The 22,820-nt window shown below is 30.8% G+C and overlaps 3 protein-coding genes across 3 annotated transcripts; 1 reads left to right on the top strand and 2 right to left on the bottom strand.

Annotated features, from left to right (window-relative positions):
• Positions 1–5,616: 5,616 nt before the first annotated feature.
• Positions 5,617–11,756, bottom strand: LOC107904096 (uncharacterized). The gene is made up of 4 exons (XM_041104088.1): positions 11,519–11,756; positions 11,296–11,360; positions 6,490–6,860; positions 5,617–6,414 (listed from the first exon to the last, which is right to left on the bottom strand). Exons 3-4 carry the CDS (start codon positions 6,793–6,795, stop codon positions 6,286–6,288), a joined length of 435 nt encoding a protein of 144 aa, XP_040960022.1. The 5' UTR covers positions 6,796–6,860; positions 11,296–11,360; positions 11,519–11,756; the 3' UTR covers positions 5,617–6,285.
• Positions 11,757–13,287: 1,531 nt separating this feature from the next.
• LOC121223092 (cationic amino acid transporter 2, vacuolar) lies at positions 13,288–19,114 on the top strand. The gene is made up of 14 exons (XM_041104087.1): positions 13,288–13,794; positions 14,396–14,597; positions 14,755–14,839; positions 15,005–15,145; positions 15,259–15,377; positions 15,457–15,553; positions 15,636–15,808; positions 15,902–15,968; positions 16,282–16,440; positions 17,112–17,382; positions 17,702–17,810; positions 18,288–18,400; positions 18,503–18,578; positions 18,685–19,114. The coding sequence occupies exons 1-14, from the start codon at positions 13,635–13,637 to the stop codon at positions 18,839–18,841; spliced, it is 1,929 nt and encodes a 642-aa protein (XP_040960021.1). The 5' UTR covers positions 13,288–13,634; the 3' UTR covers positions 18,842–19,114.
• Positions 19,115–22,120: 3,006 nt separating this feature from the next.
• On the bottom strand, positions 22,121–22,510 carry LOC121223198 (uncharacterized). The gene has a single exon (XM_041104317.1). The coding sequence runs from the start codon at positions 22,508–22,510 to the stop codon at positions 22,121–22,123; it is 390 nt and encodes a 129-aa protein (XP_040960251.1).
• Positions 22,511–22,820: the final 310 nt, after the last annotated feature.

The raw sequence follows: 22,820 nt of genomic DNA, 5'->3' as shown, positions 1-22,820 counted from the left end.
CTTGAGTCACATAAATTATGTTTTTAGTTTCCCACTTAAACTCTGATCAGTGTAGATTATTTTAATATTAGTTTCCCACTTAAACTTTGATTAATGTAGGTTATTTTAATATTATTTAACATATAAATTTAGCTTATAAATAGGCCCTTTTTCCACCCTAGAAAGATAACCCATTACACATTTAAGTATTAGCTTTTAGAAGCTTTCAGCGAATTTTGTATTTACGTTTTGAGGGTTCTTATTTCAGGGTTTAGTTTTATCTCCATATTTTTACTCTTCGTTTTTTGTCGTTATAGTGAAATTATCTTTACCCGTAGTTTTTTGTACTCTTCAGAATGGGTTTTTCACGTAAAATATTTGTGTTCGATCTTTTCAATTTCTTTGTTATTTTACTTGTTTGTTGCTTAATCGGGTTTATCCCTAACATAGATTATACTACCTTTCTAGACCTACTACACCTACAACTTTGGCCTTCAATTATTTGTTGATCTCTTTTATAATCATTTGGGTTATCCCAGTCTTTCAAAGCTTCAAAGGATGGTTCCTGGTATTTCAAAATTATCTTTTTTAAAATGCCAATCGTGTTAGCTTGGGAAACATACTCGTGCTTCCTTCCCAAAGTGAATAAACTCTAAAATTTCTTCTTTATTTGGTATTGTTCATCCAAACATTTGGGGTCCTAGTCATATTAGTTCAAATTTTGGTTTTAATTATTTTGTTTCCTTAATTCATAATTACTCTTGTTGCACTTGGTTATTTCTTATGAAAAACATATTTGAATTATTTGATATATTCAAAGAAATTTTATAATGAAATTCAAAATCAATTTGGTGTTTTAATCAAAATTGTACGCAATGAAAATGCACGAAAATGTAATATTTCTATTCCGCTACAAGAATTCATGAAATCTAAAGGAATCATCGATCAAACATCTTGTTCTTATACCCCACAAAAAAATGGAGTGGCAAGATGCAAAAATTTTCATCTCATTGAAACCACTCGAATTATGCTCATTCATCAAAAAGTTTATCTTCATTTTTGGGGTGATATTGTTCTTACCGCCCGCTATCTTATTAATCATGTGCCTTTTTTTGTTTTGCATAATCAAAATCATCATTCTCTTGTTTTTCCATGTCAACGACCTTTTCCTTTATCTACATGAGTTTTTGGGTGCACTTGTTTTGTTCTCAATCATACTCTAGGAAAAGAAAAACTCATTCTAAAGTCTATTAAATGTATCTTTTTAGGGTACTTCACAATAAACAAGGGTACAAATGTTATGATCCTACTACTAACAAATATTTCATTTTTGCAAATGCTACTTTTTTTGAAACTTCTCTATATTTTTCTTTTCAATCCATTGATCAAAAAGTTTTTGACGAAACTCTTCCTATTCCTATATTTCCCATTCATGATTATACCCCTCCTTCAAAACCTCCTCAAGTCTACTATAGACAATCAATTATGTGTCTTACTAATACTTCTACAAGTATTGAACGAGAGTGTAATCCAAGTGGCTTATTTCTTCAACTGTCATCTTCTCCATATCCGGTCATGCCCTAAGCAGACAAACCTATTGCCCTTTGAAAGATATATATTCTTCTCGTAACCCTCATCCAATTTATAATTTATGAGTTATAACTGATTATCACCTTCATACTATGCTTTCACCTTTTTTTTTATCTAATATGTCATTTCTTAAGACTGTTAGTGCAACAAAGGCAAATCATAGTTGGCAACAAGCTATGGTGGAGAAAATGGATGCCTTCCACGCTAATCATACTTGGTACTTGATTTCCTTATTATTGAATAAAAATGGTGTTGGTTGTCAATGGTATACGCAGTTAAATCCTATTCTGATGGAAAGATAGAGTGGCTGAAGGCTCATTTGGTTGCATGAGGGTATACACTAATTCTTGGTCTTGACTATGAAGAGAAGTTTTCACCGGTTGCTAAGATTGCTTCAACGCGATTACTAATTTGCCTTGTTGTGACGCATCATTGGCATATTCTTTAGTTGGATATTAAGAATACTTTTCTTCATGGTGATTTAACTGAGGAAGTATATATGGATCAACCACTAGGTTTTGTTGCTTAGGGGGAGCCTAGTTTGGTTTGTCGATTATGTGAATAATTTTTTTGGCTTGAAACAATCTCCTAGGGTTTGGTTCGAGCACTTCAGTGTTGTTATTAAAAAGTTTGGAATGAAGCTAAGTGAAGCAGATCATTCAGTCTTTTATCGTCACAATAATTGCGTAAAGTATATCTATTTAGTTGTATATGTAGATGTTAGTACTGTTACAGGGGATAATCGTGAAGGTATTTCACGTCTCAATCAACATCTATTTAATCATTTCTAAACAAAAGACTTGGCGAAGTTGAAACACTTTCTTGGCATTGAGGTGGCTTGGTCGGAAAAAAAGGTATCATTATCTCCCAAAGAAAGTATGGTTTGGATATTCTGGAAGAAATTAGAATGTTGGATTGTAAACTTGTGGAAGCTCCTATGGATCCTAATATCAATGTTGTTCCATATTAGGAGGAGTTTTTAGAAGACCCTAGTCGGTATTAAAGGTTGGTTTGGAAGCTTAATTATCTTACAACCACTCGACCAGACATCTCCTTTGTTGTAAGTGTGGTTAGTTAGTTTCTTTAAAATCCAAGTGACGGTTATTGGGATGCAACGATACATATTCTTCGATATGTCAAAGGTTCTCTTAGAAATGGACTATATGAAGATTATGGAAGTACACAAATTGTTGGATATTTAGATGCTGGTTGGGCAGGATCTCCTTCAAATAGACAATCAACTTCAGTATACTTTGTTCTTTTTGGAGGCAATCTAATATCGTGGAGGATTAAGAAATAAAATATTGTGGCAAGATCTAATGCAAAATTTGAATGTCAAGCTATGAAACTAGTTATTCGTGAGCTAGTTTGGTTAAAACAATAACTTCAAGAATTAAAACAAGAAACAGTCAACCCATTGAAGTTAATATGTGATAACCAAGCAGCACTGCATACTTCATCGAATCTAATGTTTCATGAAAGAACAAAGCATGTAGAAATTAATTGTTGTTTTATGAGGCAAAAGATTGTGCTTGGGTGTATCGCTACTAGCTTCATTCATTCAAATGACCGCTTAACAAATGTTTTAACTAAAGCTCTTAGAAAACCTTGTGCCCAATATATATGTAACAAGCTAGGAGCCTGTGATTTATATGCTTCAACTTGAGGAGTGTTATGATAGTATTAGTATCTTTAGGATTTATTTTGTCATAATTCTAGGGATTGATTAGCATAAAGTTAAGTAAATTTCCATATTTGTATATATTGATACTAGTATAACTATGCTATGTAACATAATGTATAAACACAAGAAACACTTTCAAAACAAAGGCGAATCTAGGGGGGCTAAAATGGAAAATTGCTATTTAGGCTTTTAATTTTTTTAAAATTTTAAATTAGTAAAGGTAAAATTGTACTTTGGCCCTTTAAAATTATAAAAATTCGATTTAATCTTTTAAAAATTATAAATATATAGACTACAAAAAATTAAAATTTCATTAGGCCTTCCTAAAAAATTATTCTGGCTTCACTTATGTCTCAAAATATTTTTCCTTTACTTTTTCTTCTCTTTCTCACGATTGTAACAGCCTAAACAATGACAACAAGTTTGCCTTCTCTCTCATAGTTATTTATATGTTAGATAAATATACAAATTATTTAGTTTATTATTTTTTATGTATTTTAAAATCTATAAATAAACTAAGAGGTGAGCTTTGTTATTCATATCATTTAGAACTAAATAGTTTCTAAATAGTTTTTTAGTTTTCTCCCATTGGGAGAAAAAAATTCAATTCTTTTTCTTTTTAGCTAAGTCGTATAATTAATAATATTTTTTTTCTGATTTTTTAGTTTTTTTAGATTTTTATGAATTTTTTTATAATTTTTTTAAAAATTTTGATCTTATTTTTAAATTTTCTTATATTTTTTAAACAGAAAAAATATATTTTTACTTTCTAGAAATTTTATATAACTTTCTATATGTTTTTTTTATGATTTTTTAAAATTTTTGAGAAATTTCTGAATTTGTTTGATGATTTGTTTGTATTTTTTTGTTTGATAATTTTTTTTTGTTTTCTCTCTTTGTTTTATGTATTTTTTTAAAAAAAATATTTTTAAAATTTGATATTTTTATATAATTCTATATTTTTTTTGTAATTTTTAAAAAAATTGAGAAATTTTCTAATTTTTATTTTTTAAATTTATTTTCGAAAAATAGAGTTTAAGTGATGTGATGCACTCTCAGCTGCCAGATTTGTCTTTTTTTAATGCGGTTAATGACTGAAGCAAATTGATAACAGATTGAAAATTTAGAAAAAAAATATTACGAATTTTCTCCTAGCATTGATGCTTACTAAAAATTATAAAAAATAAAAGTTTTAAAATACAATATTATAATATCAAAATAAAAAATTTAAACCCTAAGAGCACGTTTGGTTCGCTGTAATGGAATAGAGCTGTAATGGAATAGAGGTGTAATGGAATAGATGCGTAATAGTAATTCAATTGTTTGGTTGAATGGAATGGAATAGAACTGTAATGGTATTCTTGTGTTTGGTTGAATGAAATGATATTGTAATTGCATAAGGAAAAAAAATTAAAGTGACTAGAATACCCTTAGCATAATTTTTTAGGTAGATGATTATTGTTATTATTATTAAATTTTAATAAGATTATTAATATAAATAATAAATAATTTAATCATATTTTAACATAATTATTATTAAATATAATTTAATAAAAATATATAATTTAATAAAATTCTTAATATTAAATATTCTTATATGAATTTACTAAAATCATAATATATAATACTATAAAATATAATTTAAAATAATTATTATTAAATATAATTTAATAAAAATATATAATTTATAAAATTCTTAATATTAAATATTCTTATATGAATTTACTAAAATCATAATATATAATAATATAAAATATAATTTAAAATAATAATTATTAAATATAATTTAATAAAAATATATGATTTAATAAAATTCTTAATATTAAATATTCTTATATGAATTTACTAAAATCAAAATATATAATACTATAAAATATAATTTAAAATATTTATTATTAAATATAATTTAATAAAAATATATAATTTAATAAAATTCTTAATATTAAATATTCTTATATGAATTTACTAAAATCAAAATATATTATACTATAAAATATAATTTAAAATATTTATTATTAAATATAATTTAATAAAAATATATAATTTATTAAAATTCTTAATATTAAATATTCTTACATGAATTTACTAAAATCATAATATATAATACTATAAAATATAATTTAAAATAATTATTATTAAATATAATTTAATAAAAACATATAATTTAATAAAATTCAATATAATTATTCTTATATGAATTTACTAAAATCACAATATATAATACTATAAAAATAATATATAATCTACTTTATTATTTTTAAACTGCAATACATATTTGTGTGCTAAAATATCATTAGTGAAACAAATAATATAATTATTCTACAATAAAAAAATTAGCAGTAATAAATAACTTGAGAATTATATTTTGCATAAACATAATATTTATATATTACCAAAAGGTTACATGAAATTCATGAAATTCCATGTCGTAATCCATATGTTATACAGTTTTACAACATCAAAAAGTTAGAACATTGTAATGACATACCATCCCAAATATTACAAACAGAAAAAGTTACGAAAATATCATCAACAGAACCATGATTTTTAATGGTCAGCAAGAAATCTTCTGACTCATTCCAACCGCACATCAGAAGGTAAACTAAAGAAAACGAGCATTTAAGTTGGATGATCTGGAATTTTGCTCAATGCTCGATAACGCTCATCCACAGTTAAACCTTCTATTTCACATAAGGTTGGATATAAATTTGTAGCTTTTTCTTGGATGGTCTGAAATTATTCTGACTTTTGTTGAACTATCACATCAGAGGCAATACTCCTACTGATTTGTTCGTCAATGGCCCGCATGTTTTTCGCCAATAAGGTGGCAGCATCATGAAATGAAGAAGAAATATGATCACTTGCATCAGAATTCTTTTTTTTCTTCTTTGAAGATGTGAAACCCCCTTGGTTTCTATCTGGTTGCGGTTTCGTAGCAGAAACATCTATGTCATCCAAATAGACATAAGCTTCACAGTCATAGAATTCGTTTCTTTCTTCGTTAATATCTGTAGCAGGTACATCCTCAACATTTATTTCTTTAATAACATCAGCGGCTGTTTGTGCATCTTTCCCAGTCGCTCGATCTCTTGCATAGATGGCAGTAAGTTGGTCGTAGTAAGGGAAACTACGATGTCTGAATTGACCGACTTCTTATGACTCTATAAAAATGAGGAAATCATATTAGTTATAAGTTTGGTAAAAATAAGATAATAAAGACTTGAAATAATTCTTACATTTAAATAAGAGTTCCAAACCGCATCTTCAGCAACAACGAGCTGCCTATGCTCATCCCAACCAAAACCGCTATTGTTTTGGCCATTAAGCATGTCATACACGATTGACCAATCCCTTTTTAGTATCCAAATCCTCGATTCAATATTAGGTCTAGCCTTCAATATTGCATTGGGTAAAGCCTTTTCTAACATTTTTTCCAACTCATTTAAATAACCGGCTTTGAACCCCGTATCAGTATTAAAGTTCCAACATTGTGCAAGTCCATCATACAGGAAACCAATGTTGCATCTTCTTCTGGAACCCATTTCCTTTTGATTCTTCGAGAAGCTTGGGAAGAAACATTTGATTCTGAAACACCTGACATAATTATCTTAAGGAAAAAAAACAAATTAAATTAAGTTTAATATCATAAACCAAAAGGTGAACACTTTATAAAATTAAAATTAAGTTCAATATCATGGATCAAAAGCTCAACACTTTATAAAATTATAACACATGATGAATGAAAAGAAATTAAATTATAATTCAACAAGTTTAGTACAATACAAAAAACAATTCAAACACCACAAAAGTTTCAAAAACTAGATAGATAAAATAACATAAACAAATTAACTCAAACTCATTTTGTCCCTAAACCTAACTAATTTCTAGATGCTTGCCATTCATCGAACATTTGGTTGGCTAGTTCCATCCTCCAAGTAGCCCATGCATCCAATGGATGAATATTTACAATATTTGGTTCATTGTCATCTACCACATTACTAGGTAATCCTTCTCCCACCTCCGCTTCCATAGGATCAATACTCATATGGGTTCGAATAAAATTATGGAGCAAACAACATGCAATAATGATTCTATTATGCACCCTTATAGGATAGAATGATGGACTTCTAAGTATTTCCCATCTAAGTTTTAATAACCCAAAGCATCTTTCAATAACATTATGTGCTGAGGCATGTTTCATATTAAAAAATTCTTGCGGAGTACTTGGCTGATAACCCTGACGCCACTCATTCAAATGATATCGTTGTCCTCTAAAAGGTGAAAGAAATCCCTCACAATTTGTGTATCCAGCATCAACTAGATAGTAACAACCTATAAAAAAAACTTTTTTTAAAATGATTAATTCTCGAAAAAAAGTTTGATCTTAATGAATAATTCAAAGTCCTCTAACTATCCACTTTACCATGAGGAACTTTTAGTCCATGTCTTCTACTAATGGCATCTCGAAGAACCCATCCATCAGCAACAGAACCTTCCCAACTAGGAAGAACATAAACAAATTGCATATCAGGTGTACAAACACCTAGCATATTTGTTGCTATGTCACCTTTTCGCGTCCGATATCTAGGTTTATCAACTGTTGGAACCCTAATCTAGATGTGGGTTCCATCAAGAGCACCTAAGCAATTCTATATCACATGATATAAAACCTTGAGTTAGGATACTAAATTTAAATCTAAATCAACTAAATTATGTACAAGCTATATATAAAACTCAGTCCAATACCTTAAACCATTTCCACATTGTGTCTGAAGAATTAGTTGTAATTGGCTCTGCCTTTTTAAATAACACATATTGTAAGCATATGACAACATTTAAAACACTATGAAATGATCTGCTAACAGTTTCCCTGGACCTATTAGAGTGATGCTTGATAACTCAATTTTTTAGGTCATCGGAAATGATATGTAAAAACATTGCCACTTGCTCATCAACAAGCATGTTCCTTGACGACTTCAATCCCCCTAACGTTTGTAACATCTCACATAGTTTAAAAAAGGCAATTCTATTCATCCTAACTTGTTCAATATAGGTTTCGTCACTAGCATATACAAGCCTTTTCACATAATCTCGTTTTGCATAAAAATCTAAAATATAGGACCTAATCCTTGGTCTATAAGTATGTAGGCTAAGGCTGGCACCCAATGTAAGTAAGAACCAACTCGCAATTCTACAGATTTGCAACCATATTGTCAATGCAATACCAATTCTTTTACGCCTCACACTTTGTGCAATTAAAGACAGACGAGCCATTACTGCAAGATATTAAAATTAGAACACACTATCAAAGAAAAATGAACAATACAAATTTAGAATCTTTACGAAGAAAAATATAGAACTTAGAAGAAAAATATAGAACTTAAAATTATCTTTGCAACTTGAAATTCATTTCTTTATCAATCACCCAAAAAATAAAGAAAGAAAAGAAAAGAAAAGGCATTTTGCATAAATTTGTAAGGTGAACAAATTTTGAAAATAGTCTAGAGCAATTTGCATAAATTCTTCATCTTCAAAATTAAAATTTGTAGGTATATGTATAATTGAGCTAAAATTAAAATTTCATCTATATATAGAATTAAAAATAAATTTATATTTATACAATTGCACCAAAAAAAAAAATTGAAATCACATTCTACATCAAATTAAAATTTAATGTAATTTTAGATTTTTTTCAAATTTTGTTGTTTCCCTATTTATTATTAATATTCATTACATTTAATTAAAACAATATTTTGTTAATTAAAACTGAAGACTTTGTAATTATTAAACGGTATTTAATAATTAAATTATAAATTTAATTATTTTCATTTCAAATTTTGTTGTTTCCATATTTATTATTAATATTCATTACAGTTAATTAAAACAATATTTTTTTAATTAAAACTAAAGACTTTGTAATTATTAAACGATATTTAATAATTAAATATATAATTTAATTATTTTAATTAAATATATAATTTAATTATTTTTATGAATTTAATTATTTTTATTTTAACCAATGCTGCATTATTTAAAAAATTGAATAATTAAAAATAAAAAATATCTAACCTGTACTTGAATTACAAAAATAAAAAAAATGCATTATTTAGTAAATTGAAAAACAAATGCAAAAAACCAATCCATAACAATTAAATTAAATCTTGAATAATAATTGAAAAATAATAGTTAAAATAAAAAAAAAACTATTTTGCACTAACCATTACAATAGTCACTCAAAATAGTCACTCAAAACTGATTTGCACTAACTATTACAACCACCTAAAGAAATAATCGAACAAGAAATGAAACAAACAAGCTAGTCAAAACAGTAGTTGCGCATTTTCTCAGTAGAAATCAGCTCTTAAAACTTGATCAATCCCAATTAATCATCTGCTAACAGTTTGACTTTCATGCTTATCAAACAATTTACTACTGTTTACTAGTGTAGATATATAGCAATATGACTATTCTCGATTAAAACAGTATCCTAACTTGTTTGAGAAATTCAATTATCCTTAAAAAACAACACATTAATCATCAAAAAACAATATGACTTTCATGCTTATCAAACTAGCTCAAGGAAGTCATTTGGGAGACTAATAAGGATGATCTTAATTGACCTATGCTATCATTTTCTCAAACATGCCATAGTCAAACACTTTACAAAGTTATTAGTTTAAGAGCTGTGAATTGCAATCTTAATCAACCTCATGTTCTGCATGGCATAGAAAAAGGAACTGCATAGCAAAAGTAATCCATATATCTTTACATACAAGAGGTATCTGCGTGTGTGCACATGCACATACATATTTAACATTATAAAGAAAACAATATAGTTCATGATGAATAAATAAAAAACAGGGCAAGTTCCATATTCATTAGGTGCAATGTGAGCAGATTCATGATATAAAAAACAGAATAAGGTGAACAGATTCAGTAGGCGTAATGGACCACAAAACATAACTAAATTTTTGGGTTTCAAGGTTAAATAGCACTGGCAGCCACTATTGGTTGTAGCTGTACCGTCCATCGCCGCTAAAGAACTCAATAGCAATGTTAACAAATTTCACATCAGGGACCGCAGACGCTAATAATAGTATAAAAGAAAATAGTGTTGATAGCATTCCACTATGTTTGTAAACCGATACCATTTAAAATATTGGATCAAAGAGAGTAACAAGTGATAGGATCAAAAACGAAAAATCAAATATAGCAGAGTGAGTGCAGAGGCAGAGAGTAGATAACATTAACCGAGCCCTAACTCAAAATCTGATGACTAAGTTTCAAAATTTACCTTAATTAACATTATGCTATTTGGTTTGATCTGTCGGAAGCTTGAAGACAGAGACTGGAGGAGGAGGAGAATTGGGTAAGACTGAGCTAGAGTTGTTGTGAGAAGCTTGGTTTCAGGAATTTTAGGAGAGACTTTAGGAAATATAATTTTACTACTTCTATGAATCTATACCCATGTAAATCATCGATGTGTTTTCTTCGAAATAAGCAGGACTAATTTCAAAATGCATGAATAAACCCCTCCTAATTTTTTTCATCCAATTAAATCTCTAAACTAAAAGAAATTGACTAAATAAGCATTTTGACCGATATTGACTGTGAAAAAAAGACAATAACAACAATAACAGAGATAATCCATGAACACAAACGGAAAACATCAACTTAATAAAGAAAACATCAACTCATCTATATATTGAAATCACAAGCCATTCGGAAACATCAACTTAATACAGAAAACAAATGCATAAAACCAAAACATGAACTCCATGTTAACATTAGGAAATTTCAAGAAATGCAAATAAACAACTCATCTATATATTGAAATCACAAGCCATTCGGAAAATAATAGAATCAGTCAAACATGCAATACAATAAACAAGTATAGAACCACATTGAAAAACTTTTCATCTGTTCAGTCGAACATGCAATAGAAACAGTCAAAGAAAAGCCCAATGGAACTCATAAGAAAAGAATCAATATTTAGGAGAACAAAAACAAATTTTGCTGATTTGAGCCAAAAGAAAACTAACCTGTAAAATAAAGCGGGGAAGAGTGCGAGTTGCTAAAAGAGTGATGGTAACGACCTGTCAGGCTGCTGTAGAGTTAGGAGTAGAAAGAAAAGGGGAATCAATTTTAAGGAAAGAGTGAAAATACCTCTGGAAATCGGTTTTTCGTTCTTGATAAAATGAAGAAAATAAAAGAAACGAACGAGAAGAACCGATGGTAGAACCGATGGAAGGGAAAAGAAATTACCCCTGGAAGGGAAACGTGGGAGAATCGGAAGCTTGATGAGGACAAAAAATGGAATAGAAAAGATGAAATGCGGGCGGAATCCCTAATCGGCGCTGAGGGGTGTAATGGCTATTACGGGAAATGGAGGTAATAGGGGCGGAGCCGATTCGGGCTGTAATAACATTACAGCCAACCAAACGCCTGTTTGGTTGTGGGTCCGCGGAATAGGGGGGGAATGCATGCCTATTCCCCCAACCAAATGCCCCCTAAAAGTTAATATCACGTTTTATCTGACTCCGTCCATGGATTTTGATTTTTCTGTCTTTCTTTTTTAAACATTCTAAAATTATATATAAACTTTTTGTACATTTAAATCTATTATTTTTCTATGCTTTTAATTTGCTACTAAAAATTATGAAACATACAATTTATATAAAAATAATATTATACTTGTCAAAAAAAAGAGTTAAGCCATACAAATTAATAAAACACATTTTCTCCTTGACTCTGTCTATGTATCTTGATTTTTTTTTCTTAATTGGTAGGCTCATTCTCTAGATAATTTATATAAAAAAAATGAAATTATGTTCTAAAAAGTTTTAATTTTTTAAAGAAGCTATAATATATAAGTATTTTTAAATTAAAAGATGTATAGTTTACTAAAATGCTATTTTTAAAAATTAATAAAATTGTATCCATTTTATAATTTAATTTCTTTTATTGAGATAGGCTACTGATATGAACTTACAAAATATTAGATTTAATAATGCGAATTCATAGTAAATGCATGTGAAAAATTCTATTTAATATATATATATAGCGGTGGAGCTAGAAAATTATTTTTGGGAGGATAGAATTAAATTTTATCTTTTTATGATTGGTAAAAATATAATTTTACTATTTTAATAGTCTATATCTTTATAATTTTTAAAAAATTAAATCAAATTTTTATTATTTTTGAGGGAGCCAAAGTGTAATTTTATCATTATTAATTTAAAATTTTATAAATTATAAAAAAATTTCTATTTTAGGAGGGTCGGAGCCCTGCCAGGCCCTTAACTTTGCCACTATATATATATATTTAAAGTTTAAAATATAGATAATATCTTTCCTCTAAAAAAAGATAATACTTTATGAATTTGAAAATTTATTTTCAAAATTATATAGAGAAGATAATTATCTAATCTAATATTTATTTTTATTTAAGCACATATTTATTTTTTTGACGCAATGCTAGAATTATCTATAACTCCTCCTCAAACCATAAATACTTTTGTATTTTTTTACATTTATATTACCTTAAAATAAAAGAATTTGTTATAACTCCACCAAAATTCATTATTTGATAAATTTTAAAAGAAGACATCTTTAATATAAGATTTAATAAATTATTGTTATTTATTTAAAGGATAACAATTTATTTGGTCTTCAACTTTACAAAAAAATTATTTTATCTTTCTATTTAAAATTTCATCTCTTTTAGCTCATTTGTTAACTTTGTTAATATAACATACGCATAGATTACCATAACAGTCTATATATAAAAATTTTAAAAAATTATTAAAAAAAGTTTAAAAAATATTAAATTATTATTAAAGAATTATAAAAAAAATATTTTTAAAATTTTAAAATATTAATTACTTGCTACACTTGAACTTCTACGTGGATGTCACGTCAATAAAATAATAAAAATAAATAAATAACGTGGTATAGTAGTATTTTATTATCCTAAGAAAATCATTCTCGGGTAGCCCGATTATTGTTGGTTCCTAATCAATGGGCAACGGGCTGTTTCATTACTCTTTAAAAACTAAATTTTATCATTTCTTAGAAGCACCACCAAGTAAAAGCTTGAACAGAGAGAAAAAAAGTTTTTTCTCTCTTCTAAAACCGGCCTCTCTTGTTTCCCTTTCATCAACAATAAATAAGAAAATTCAAAGGTTTCTTTGAACCAAATTTATATATTGAAAGGGTTCAGGGGGCTGATATTAATGTTAATAGTTCTTTTTTTTTCTAGCTTTCTAGAAATTTATTGTTCATAAATTTGTTTTTTTTTCAAAAGCCAGGTTTGTGAAATACTATTAATTAAAAAGTTTATATTTGGGGGAAATTTGATAAAGTTGGTTGGAAATTCTTCATGGGTGTTTTGGTTGATTCCCAAAAGGAAGGGTTTGGATCTTCATGGGGTGGTTTAAAGAGTTTGGTAAGAAGAAAACAAGTAGATTCTGCTCATTCCAAGCGTTCTGGTCATCATCAGTTGGCTAAAGAGTTGACAGTTCCACATCTCATAGCAATTGGTATTATTTCATGTTTTATACTTCTTTTGGGGTAGTCTTTTGCCCAGGGGGGAAAGGGGAGGGAGAATTCAATATTGTTTTTAGTGGGGGGTGGGGGATCTGATCCTGAACTTTTTTTATGTGGTGTGTGTGTGTTTTATTTTTATTATCGGCTGTGTTGCTTAGCTGTTTTTCGGGGAAAATTATGATGGCCTTTTTTGTATTTTTGCTGTTCTTTTTTAAACTTCATAGCAGTCTGAACATTCGATTATCTGATCTATTTTTAGTTATTTTCTTTTTGGGAGAAATTTTGATGCGGATTTTATGTTTTTAGTTGTTTTATATTAAATTTTCAGGGTTCTATTTTTATTTTTGTATGATGGGTTCGGATCGTTATTCACAGTTTTGTTGTTAATTACCATTTTTTTAAAACTTATTTCCTCATATTGATTTGGGACTATTCTTGTTTTCGAGTTATGTGTGGTTTGATTTTATTTCTTCTAGCTGGGAGGGTTGCCTTGTTTTAGTTCTTTTTACTTTTAAGATTATGTTGTTTTTACCGGCTTTTATTTTTATATATACAATAGATAGCTTATTGTGAATTTTGGTGCTTTGTGATTAGGTGTTGGATCAACAATTGGAGCTGGAGTTTATATTCTTGTTGGAACAGTTGCGAGAGAGCATTCAGGGCCAGCTCTTGCCATTTCCTTTCTAATAGCTGGAATTGCTGCTGCACTCTCTGCTTTTTGCTATGCCGAGCTTGCTAGTCGTTGCCCGTCTGCTGGCAGTGCCTATCATTATTCATACATTTGTGTTGGTGAAGGGTAAATTGCAATTTGAAAATTTGATATTAGGATTTAACTTTAGAAGTTAAATGTTCCTTTGTTAGAAGGGGAAAAACAGTGGCTTTATTGGTACAATGTTGTTTCTCATGGATTTATCAGTTTCCAGCCTCTGATACAAGCAAATGTCATTTTGCAGTGTTGCCTGGTTGATTGGTTGGGCTCTGATACTGGAGTACACAATTGGTGGTGCAGCTGTTGCTCGTGGCATTTCACCTAATCTGGTTTGTGAATTTACTTGGTAGAACTTTTTTGACTTTTTTCCCGTTTGGCTGGGTTTGTTGGGTCGGGGATTGGAGGCAAGGTACTTGAGGTTTTTGTGTGTGGGAGCTGCATTATATTATTTTCTATTTATATTTCATTAATTATCTTTTGATATTTGCATCTAGGCTTTGCTTTTTGGGGGTGAAGATAGCCTACCTATTTTTCTATCTCGTCAATATATTCCTGGGCTTGATGTTGTGGTAGATCCATGTGCCGCAATTCTAGTTTTCATTGTGACAGGGCTCTTGTGTGTGGGAATCAAGGAGGTGCTGTCGATCTCCTATCGTTTTCCATTTCCATCTCCTTTTCCTTTTTAGGTGTGTGGGTGATGACCACTTTGATACCTTAAATTTAAAACCTCTATGCTCCTCTGATGCAGAGTACATTTGCACAAGGAATCGTCACCACTGCAAATGTATGTGCCATGATCTTTGTTATAGTGGCGGGAGGTTATCTGGGTTACAACACTGGATGGGCTGGATACAAACTTCCTACTGGGTAACTGGCATTTCATGCTTTATTTCCTTGCTGATATGATAGTGTTCAAAATTTGTTATGTAATGTTTTTATCCCATAGGTATTTTCCCTTTGGGGTGGATGGAATGCTTGCTGGGTCTGCGACAGTCTTCTTTGCATATATCGGATTTGATTCGGTTGCCAGTACTGCCGAGGAGGTATATGGTTTCTTATAGTAGTTTACTCCATATTGAAGTAGTCTTCCTAGTGATCTGAAATATTTGAAATCATGTATTGTAGGTGAAGAATCCCCAACGGGATTTGCCTTTGGGTATTGCAACAGCCCTCTCCATTTGTTGTGGATTGTACATGCTGGTCTCTATAGTGATTGTTGGTCTGGTCCCCTATTATGCAATGGATCCTGACACTCCCATCTCATCTGCTTTTGCTAGCCATGGGATGCAATGGGCAGCGTGAGTATTCATGGTGCATTCAAAGTGTTTATTTATTTGTCTTTTATTTTCTCAAGCCTTTTTACATGGGGAACCTTCATGTTCTGATTTCAGTTACATAATAACCATTGGAGCGGTTACTGCTCTTTGTTCAACATTAATGGGCTCACTTCTCCCTCAGGTATGAAACAAGTTTTATTGGTACCAGTACAACCATGTAAGATTTAATTACACTTGAGATCCCTTTCAGTTAGTATAGCATTTTGGATTCGATAAGGATTTCTTACTACTAATAAACTTGATAGCCAGATATGTTAAATGTAATGGTATGTCTAAACTAAATATTCAATGCTATGTCGTCTACACTTCTACTTACCTGCTTAGGGTCCTAATCTATAATTAATAAATTGCTAGCACTTAAATCCTACATGATGGATCTTAGATCTTAATTTTTTCTATTTTATGTTATTTGATTAATTAATTGTGTGTTTCAGCCTCGAATTCTTTTGGCAATGGCTAGAGATGGTTTGCTGCCATCCTTTTTTTCAGAAGTTAATAAAAGCAGCCAAGTTCCTATCAAGAGCACATTGGCAACTGGTCTAGTTGCTGCTACCTTGTCATTCTTCATGGATGTTTCACAGTTGGCAGGGATGGTAAGTAGGCATTTCTTGCAATTGGGTTAAGATTTCCCCCCTATTTGGATTTTGTGGTCTGGATCACATTATTATTGTCTAAATTTAAACATTGATATAAGCATGCAGCTGTGTGTTTGCAATGCTTGCATTACTTGATATTGAGTGCATTTTGTTAATATGGTGACTCATTCTTAGTTAATTGAATGTTTGTTGTTCTGGCTCTTCATTGTTCTTGAAGTGCATGAGTCTGACATTTATTTGGACATTGTGAACTCCAAGGACCCGTCAAGTACATTGGACAACCTAGAAAAGACCAAACATACATGCATTTGACACTCACATCTGAGTTCGCATAACATAGCATTTAAAAAAGGGGAACTTTTACCATATAACGATGCATCTCTAATTGTTGCTGTAAGTTGTTTGATCATTTACAGTTTGCAATACATCGTTAATAGGCTGATTACTGACCTAGTTTCTTTTGAGTTTTGATTCCATGCAAAGAAGGCTGCGTTTTGTTTTGTTACGTTGTTTTATATTCTACAGACAAGGCCTTTGCTTTATCACAAAGATTAATGTCACATGATTTCCATGAATCAAGCTCCTCCTGCTTAAGTTTCAATATTATCAAGAGCCCCTTGGACGCTTATGCCAACACAGAACTCCTAAAAGTTGCCTTTCCTTTGCAGGTCAGCGTGGGTACACTTCTTGCATTTACTATGGTAGCTATTTCCGTGCTGATACTTCGATATGTCCCACCTGATGAGGTGCCATTTCCATCATCACTTCAGGAGTCTATTGATTCTGTCACATTAAGATATTCTCAGAGGATTAGTGGGAAAAACCCTGAGACAAACCCTGAGACAAGTACCTTTGTAGACAGTTCTCAGCCTTTGCTCGGCAATAAAAATGTAGCAGTTGATTGCCTCATTATTGAAAAACAAGAAGCTCAGGCTTATTGTACGTTCCTTGCTCTCTGACATGTTTTGTTATAGATATCGTGTTAAGTTCATTTCAGCAATCTGTACAAAATGTCTAGGTTGATCACTAGCTTCTGCAAGCACTGTGCTTGAAGGCTTTCTCCTTGCTTTTAGAAGAGCAGGAAATGATTATTTGTAATTTTATAGAATATTTTGGAACTTCAGTTGAAACCCCTTTCAATGGGGAGTGGGTGGTGACTGTCCTGTAATATCTGTAGCTTTCATTTGTTGCGTGAAGTTTTTCGTGAACTGGCATTTCTTGAAGTTTTGATTCTCTCGCTCTCTAATGATAATTGCAGGGACCCTCACTGAACAGAACAGGCGAAAAATTGCTGGTTGGACCATAATGTTATTATGTGTAGGGGCATTTGGCCTTACCTTTGCAGCTTCAAATGTGTGGATTCCAAGGTAGGCTCGTCATGTCTGTGTTGTTGGAGCTACTTTTATTATTTTCAGGATGAAATCAAGGCAAATTTATTAGTATTACTCTTAACCATTATTAAGCTTTTTCATTCAATGTCGCAAGTTTGTGAAAGGTGGTTTAGAACTTTCCCAATGTATTGACAATAATCATGCAAAAGAAAAGATGAAAAAGTGGAGATAGAGAGGAAATTTACCGTGCTCTGGTGTTATTCATTGATACGGATCAAGGGAATTGAAACCCAGTTTTCCAATACTTGGCTGGAGGACATGTATTATGTTCACTATTCGTTGATACAGGATGATAGAAAAATAGGCCCAGATGAACATATTAGTGGTTTGTGACATATAGCTGAAGAATATTCAATTTATTTTATTATCTTCGCATTGAATCTTATCTTCTCAAATTGTTTCATTATCTAATTTCTTCTTTGGGCTTTGATGGTTGTTGGTATCTTCCTCTAGTCTTATTCGGTTAACGTGTTGCGGAGTTGGTGGTCTTCTTCTTCTGTCTGGTTTGATTGTGCTCACCTGTATAGATCAAGATGATGCAAGGCATAATTTCGGCCATACCGGAGGTATGCTTTCAGCACTCTTATTTCATAGATGCTTGCCATTCCCGTACTCATTATATTAATGGTTTAATCAATTTATGAGGCAATATTTGATATTATTTTCAGGTTTCATATGCCCTTTTGTTCCACTTCTACCAATTGTTTGCATTCTCATCAATGTCTACCTGCTCATCAATTTGGGGTAAGTCTCAAAATAAGTGTAATTCTTCTTTATTTTCCGAGTCTTTGGATGCTACTGAAATTGGTCTTTCCGGAATTCTCATCTTTATGTTCTTTGCAATCATCAGGGCTGCAACATGGGCTAGGGTATCGGTGTGGCTTTTGATAGGGGTGGTTGTATATGTGTTCTACGGTCGATCCCACAGCTCTTTGCTGGATGCAGTCTATGTGCCTGCAGCTCATGCGGATGAAATTTATCGATCCTCGGGTGACTCGTTGGCTTAATTCCACCATGAATGCAGGAAACAATGTGGAATATGTGTCGGAACCAATGGTTGTTGGTCTTTGGTATTTGCAGACGAATCTCAACGTTGAATGTTTGTAATTTTTAGTTATTTTTATATATCCCATTTTCCCCAATTTGTTTGTATTTGTAAGCTGTTGTGGCAGCCATGGCAGATGTGACCTTAAATGACTCCCTAGCTTGTATATAGCATATATGTATCCTGAGGTTGGAAAAACTCATTCAAAAATGTAAATTAAGTATGGATTTTCGTCTCTTCTCTCTCTCTCAAGAAGTAAAGGGATGAAATTTTAGCCTTTGAAGTAATGAATCACATAAATGATAATGAAGTAATAAAAGAAAAGAACCATTACAGTCTTAGCCAGCTTGTGCTGGAAGGGGGGAAGAGAATGCAGGCGGGGGCTAGGAATTGGTGGTTTTTTCTTTTATTGTTAGCAGCACATACAAGTATCTCTATGGATATGGATTAGGATTAGGATTAGGATTAGGATTTACCGATAATTTTAGTAGATTAAATTACGAGTTCAGTCAGATATTTTTGCATGTTTTAAATTACATTTTGGTTATTGAATTTAAAGAAATAATCATTGATGTTTTTGATTTATTATATTTTAAGTTGATTAAGTATGTTATATTATGTCAAATAAATTGTCTATATTTTTCTTTTTATGCAGTTTAATTTTTTTTGTAGGTTTAAATAGATTGAATTTGGCACTTTTTGGAATTTTTAAAGCGTATAAATGATTTTAAAAAATATTAAAAATTTTATAAAAAAAAAGTTTAATTCCTTCTCTTAGCTTTTGGATTGGTAGTCGTTGGCTTCTTATTTCCATCAACAAAATCTCCATTACTTGAGAGGATATATATATAAAATATCATGCGGAAAAAAATTCCCCTTCTTATAATACAAATCAAAACACAGTTGGGTTTCAAATAAAATTCAATTATTCGAAGTGGTCACCTAATCAATTCTTACACAAGCAATCACGAAATGTCAACATCCAACCACACTTCTAATAATATTTTATTCTCTTTCACCCCCTAAAAAACCAATATAAAAAGTAAACCATTTGAGAAGAAATCAACTTCAATGTTTCAATGAACTCTCCAGAGGTTGGCGGAATCTCCCGGTTAAAGTATTAGGAACTCCTTGTACTTGGGGGTATATTACATTTTGGTCCCTTTATTGAAAAATATGGACAAATGAACTTTTATATATTTAGAAACATACAAATTAATCATTTCATTATTTTTTTTCTGTTAAATGGTGACGTGGAATGTTAATTTAAATGGTTAATTATTAATTTAATCCTTAAATTATAACTAAAATTTATTTTTTTAAAATTTTCTTAACAATAATTCTTAAAAATAAAAAATCTTAAATATAAATATAAATTATTAAAAATATTAAAAATTATGTTAAAAATTCAACAACCGTGAAGAAAAAGACAAAAATCTGCAGAAAAGGCAATAAAAAGAATATTAAAAATTATAATTAAAAAAAAGTGTATTTTAAATGATTGATGATCATGATGTGTGTGTGTTTTTTCTTATAGCTGTTTTTCTTGAGTTAATAACTACAATTACAGTAAACATAATTTAACTTAAATAAAAAGTACTCAAAACTTAATTAAACTTAAGGAAGCTTGATAATCAGATAATCTACTTTTTAAATAATGAATTGGATTTGCTGTTTGTATTCCCATATGATTAATTGGTTTCGGTAAATTAAGGTTACATTAATTTATTGATAAATAAATAAAGAGAAAAAATTGACTGCCTTAATTAGAATTTCAAATGTAGTGTAAATCACCCTTTTTTCCCTTTGGATATTTTATGTATAATTCTGTTTGTGCCCAACTTCCTCGCATTTTTATCTAATATGTGGTTGGGCATCCCCAAATTCTAAAATGATTAAGATTTGACTTCTTGTCATGCTACAATTTGTATGGGGTTTTCGATGCTGCCTTAGTTGGTACATCATTCAGAATATAACAAGCCGTTTGTACATTGTATCCCTAAAAAGAGATTGGTAGCTTCGAATAACTTAACATCGAACATAACATGTCTAACAACGTTAGATTTCTTCTCTCTGCCACGTTATTCTATTGTGGAGTGCCTAGTGTGATTAACTGGGATAGAATCCCATTCTCTATAAGGTACCTTAAAAACTCATTAGATAAATATTCCTCACCTCGATCAGACCGAATAACGTTTATGCGTAAACCTACTTGTTTCTCCACTTTCGCACAAAACTCTTTAAATTTATCAAGTGTTTCATTTTTGTGGTGCATCAGGTATACATACACATATCTAAAATAGTCATCAATAAATATTACATAATACTCGTAACCACCTCTTGCACTAACGCTCATGGGGCCACATACGTCAGTGTGCAAAAGTTCTAGGGGTTTTCCAGCCCTCGTTCCTTTTTCATTAAAAGATCACTTAGTAATCTTACCTTCCAAGCAAGATTCACATTGTGGAAGATCAACTTCTTTAAGTGAACTTAAGATGTAATCTTTCACAAGTCTAGTGATTCTTTCTCAATTAATAAGACCAAGTCTCAAATGCCAAAGGTATGCCTAATTAGAGCGAGAAGTTTTAACTTTTTTATTTGATATTTTAATCTCAAACACTGCGTACATATTTGGTTTGATAAATAGATTTTATTTGACATCCATCCATTATAGATAAGATTATGATTTCTATATATTGCAATTCCATTATTAAAAGTCACGGTCAAGCCGTCTTTATATAAACATGCAATGAAAATTAAGTTTTTTTTTAAAAACTTGGTACATAGAAAACGCCTTTTTAAAATAATCTTCCTAAAATTATCAAAATAAAGATGTACATCTCCCACTGCTTCAGCTGCCACATTTGTCCCCTTCCCGGTTTGCAATGGTAAGCTCTTACCTTTAAGATCTTTTGTCTCCTCGAACCTCTACAGGGAAACACAAACATGATTAATGGCTCACGAATTGATGACCTAGTGGTCTATTAAGTCTTCCCACTAAACAATCTTCTATCATCAAGAGTTTCATACCTTTGCCTTTGGTAGCTAGGTATTCTTTCCACTCTTTACAGTTTGCCTTGAAGTTCTCTTTCCTACTGTAGAAGAAGCATTTAGACTTAGATAAGTCTTTAAGCTTTCTGGTTTTCTTTCTTTCCATTTGTGGTGGCCCAGAGACCTTAGCTTGGTCTTTCTTAGCGTGTTTTCCTTTCCCTTTTGAGGAAGAAGTGACGAGTATATTCGCTTATGCTCTTTGGACCGACTGACCATTGTTCGATATAAACTCATCAGATTGTAACTCCTTCATGAGTTGTGTAAGCATCAAGTTTTTGTTTCCAAGGTTATATGTGCCTCGAAAACTAATAAAATCCTTAGACAAGCTTTTGAACACCATCTCTATTTGGGTCTTTTGGTCAAAATTGATCTCATTGTCCGCGGCCTTGGAAAAGTAACCTAAAAGAGTGATCAGGTGGTCTTTGACCGGAGTACTAGGCTTTTTATAGGGATTCATTAAGCTAGTTATAGCAGATTGTCGAGCCAAGACAGTTTGACCTGTGAACATGTCTTCTAGCTTATCTAGAATCACTTTAACAGTCTTACAGCTCTCCAATTGCTTATATAAAGTACTGGTCATGCTTGCCAGCATATAGCAACAAGCTATCTCATCAAACTCTTCTCAACATTTTCTAGCCTCAGCTTGAGTGGCCGGAGGGCGCTTAGTATCAAGCATTGTTTTAAGTTTCTTACAGCTTAGGACAATTACTAGGTTCTTTTTCCATTTCTTATAATTGTTTCCATTCAGTTTGTTTTCAGTGAGTATGTTCACTAAGGAAGTTGGTGCAATTTTTGAACAGAAAATAAAAAATTCATATATTAATATCTTTGTATTAAGCAAATGTTTGAAATATTTTGGAACATTACGATATTTATTAAAATGATGCATG

The sequence above is a fragment of the Gossypium hirsutum genome, chromosome D11, assembly GCF_007990345.1.
Source record: "Gossypium hirsutum isolate 1008001.06 chromosome D11, Gossypium_hirsutum_v2.1, whole genome shotgun sequence".
Taxonomy (NCBI): domain Eukaryota; kingdom Viridiplantae; phylum Streptophyta; class Magnoliopsida; order Malvales; family Malvaceae; genus Gossypium; species Gossypium hirsutum.
The sequence above is the reverse complement of the archived record's forward strand: the minus strand, read 5'-3'. Positions and strand labels throughout refer to the sequence as shown.

Coding starts and splice junctions, on each gene's coding strand:
- LOC107904096 (XM_041104088.1), bottom strand. CDS start 6,795: ATGGGTTCCAGAAGAAGATGCAACATTGGTTTCCTGTATGATGGACTT. Junction 6,415..6,489: donor TTTGGAACTCTTATTTAAAT/GTAAGAATTATT, acceptor TCATTTTTATAG/AGTCATAAGAAGTCGGTCAA.
- LOC121223092 (XM_041104087.1), top strand. CDS start 13,635: ATGGGTGTTTTGGTTGATTCCCAAAAGGAAGGGTTTGGATCTTCATGG. Junction 17,811..18,287: donor TCAAATGTGTGGATTCCAAG/GTAGGCTCGTCA, acceptor ATCTTCCTCTAG/TCTTATTCGGTTAACGTGTT. Junction 18,579..18,684: donor TACCTGCTCATCAATTTGGG/GTAAGTCTCAAA, acceptor TGCAATCATCAG/GGCTGCAACATGGGCTAGGG.
- LOC121223198 (XM_041104317.1), bottom strand. CDS start 22,510: ATGACCAGTACTTTATATAAGCAATTGGAGAGCTGTAAGACTGTTAAA.